Source organism: Coregonus clupeaformis, chromosome 7 (genome assembly GCF_020615455.1).
Source record: "Coregonus clupeaformis isolate EN_2021a chromosome 7, ASM2061545v1, whole genome shotgun sequence".
In the NCBI taxonomy this organism is placed as follows: Eukaryota; Metazoa; Chordata; class Actinopteri; order Salmoniformes; family Salmonidae; genus Coregonus; species Coregonus clupeaformis.
The window spans coordinates 49195873-49198561 of record NC_059198.1 but is presented as its reverse complement, the minus strand read 5'-3'; the positions used below and the strand labels follow the sequence as shown (position 1 = coordinate 49198561).

Below are 2689 nucleotides of genomic sequence, written 5' to 3'. Positions count from 1 at the left end.
AAAAGGCTCATGTCGTTTGAAGAACTAAAGGTCAAATTTAACTTACCACAAAATAATTGTTCAAATACTTATTTTTTCCCGTCTATAACAATCCGTCCTACAACCTCCTTTGACCACTTTAGAAACGCTCTCTGTTAATATGTGTTATGGGAGAGGTCAAATGACGTCACCATATGGGAAAATGATAGCTACTCATAAAGACCACTCTGATAGTAAGAGACTTCAGTGGATTCAAGATATGCAGGAAGATATTTCAGCAGAGGACTGGGGCATATGATATGCTCTAGAGCTCAGATACAGACAATAAACACCCAACTGAGATAGTTACAATACAATTGGATAATGAGAACATATATCACCCCTGTTAAGCTCCACAAATTTGCACCCTAATATCCCAGACCTGTGTGTTAAATGTAACACACATCTAGTCACCTTGTATCATTGGAGTGTGCTGAGATACAGAAGTGAGATTACCTCTACCCCAATACCTCTAATCCCTCAACTTTGCGTCCTTTACCCAGAGAATATCTCTTTACATAGGAGAGAAAATAAATCGGTTGACCTCTGTCTATTACAAGCTAGACGTTCAATTTCTCTCCACTGGAAGTATGTCAGTTCTCCCCTCACTCGGTCATTGGTTAAAATAATTAACATCAGGCCTGGCTCTTGACAAATTAACTTATATAGTGAAAAAGAAAGCCCCAGAGTTTCATGATATTTGGGATCTGTCCTTTGAATTTTTGCAAACCGGTGACATTGTACATTTACATTTTACATTTAAGTCATTTAGCAGACGCTCTTATCCAGAGCGACTTACAGTTAAGTGCATACATTACTTTATTATTATAATCTTTTTTTATACCCCCTGTGGGAATCGAACCCACAACCCTGGCGTTGCAAACGCCATGCTCTACAAACTGAGCTACATCCCCTGCCGGCCATTCCCTCCCCTACCCTAGATGAAATGGTAAATTGCCATTTCATACCATTTCAACTCCCCTTTGGTAAATTGCCATTTCATTTCAGAAGTGAAAAATATTTAGTGCATCTTGCTTATCTGAATGATTCAAATGAGCCTTTCCTTAAGATAAGAGAAATGCATTTGTCAGATTTTTATTGAGGGCTTCAAAGCTAATATTAGCTTGACTGTGTCTTTAAATCCCCACCCCCTAAGGCAAACAGAGGGTAGAGTCATAAGGCCTCGTATCTAACGCACACACTTTCACTTTCTCTTTCTCTCGCTCTCATTTTCTTTCTGTGAACGGTGAACGCGACACTTTCAGCTCCAGAATGGCTACATCTTCCTCTGCCCTGTCCGACCACCTCTGCTGCTCCATCTGTACAGATATCTTCACTGACCCTGTGTCTCTCAGCTGCCAGCACACCTTCTGTAAGAGATGTCTTGAACAGATCCTGGAGGCTGGACTCCGTCCCCGCTGCCCTGAGTGTAGAGCTCTGGTCACGGACAGAAACTTCCAGATCAACAGACTGGTTAAGAACATGGCGGACCAGCTGAGACTGGAGCAGACCAGAGGACAAAGATCTACAGCTGAGAGAGGAGGCGAGTGTGCTGAGCACGGAGAAGCGATGAAGCTGTTCTGTGTGACAGACAGTAAGCTGATCTGTCTGGTCTGTAAGGAGGGGAGAGACCACAGAGGACACACGTTCAAACCTATGAGAGAGGCACAGGAGGATCTGATGACAGAAGTGGTCTCAGCATTAGGTATTCTGAAGGAAGACATCAACGAAGTGCAACATAAAAGAGCACGTCAACAAAATAACATCTCTAAGAGAAGAGAGAAATCCAACCAAGTCAAGGAAAAAATCAGGACCCAGTTTGAGGAAGTAATCAACAAGCTGAAGCAGAGAGAAGAGCTGGCGATGAGAGAGATAGACAGGAGGGATGGTCTTGTCAATGTCAATATGGAGAAACAGCTGACTAAAATAAAGAGACACGAGACTGAGGTCAAAAAGAGAGAGACCACGCTTCAGTCTGGACTGGACATAACTGACCCCAGGGAGTTCCTGCAGTGGTGGACAGAGAAAGGTCGCACTCTGTGTGATACAAGGCAGGTATGTCCAGACATCTTCAAAGTATGCAGGGAGGAAAGACCAAGGCAATTTGAGGGCTATGAAGATCCTAACACCCTCTTGGGATTTATTGACTTGGAGGGTATTGAGAAAAGCCTTGCATGGAAATTCTATCAATTAGATAGATCTGATGAGCGTTGTGTCCTATGTTGATTACAGTTCAGACACTACTTTCACTTTGACAAAAATAATGATTCACTGACAACAATCTGTATCGCATTTGCATGTGAAGACGGTTCATATGGTTTACTACTCTAACAGTTGGGTGACTCCATGCCAGAGTAGCCCAAACATATTTGTCATATCTCCGATTGTTCTGACAATTCTCAAAAATGTTAACCAATAAAAAAAGTATAATTGTAAAACAATTTCTCTACCGTCTCTCTGTGTTTTCATAATTGTCCTCCAATTCGCAAGTAGATGAAACTACTGTATCTCACCAGAGAAATCATCAGAGCAGAAACAGCGCCCCTCTGTCTCAGTATGTGTAGCCCATGTATCTGATGCTGTCTGGTCAAAAAGAGTATTACATTTACATTTTAGTCATTTAGCAGACGCTCTTATCCAGAGTGACTTACATTTAGTGAATACATTTTTG

General features: G+C 41.9%; 1 protein-coding gene across 1 annotated transcript; it reads left to right on the top strand.

Annotated features, from left to right (window-relative positions):
* Window positions 1-1222: 1222 nt before the first annotated feature.
* Window positions 1223-2459, top strand: LOC121570638 (nuclear factor 7, ovary-like). The gene has a single exon (XM_041882114.1). The coding sequence runs from the start codon at window positions 1291-1293 to the stop codon at window positions 2242-2244; it is 954 nt and encodes a 317-aa protein (XP_041738048.1). The 5' UTR covers window positions 1223-1290; the 3' UTR covers window positions 2245-2459.
* Window positions 2460-2689: the final 230 nt, after the last annotated feature.

Excerpts from the sequence above, each read along its gene's own strand:
- LOC121570638 (XM_041882114.1), top strand. The coding sequence starts at position 1,291 with ATGGCTACATCTTCCTCTGCCCTGTCCGACCACCTCTGCTGCTCCATC.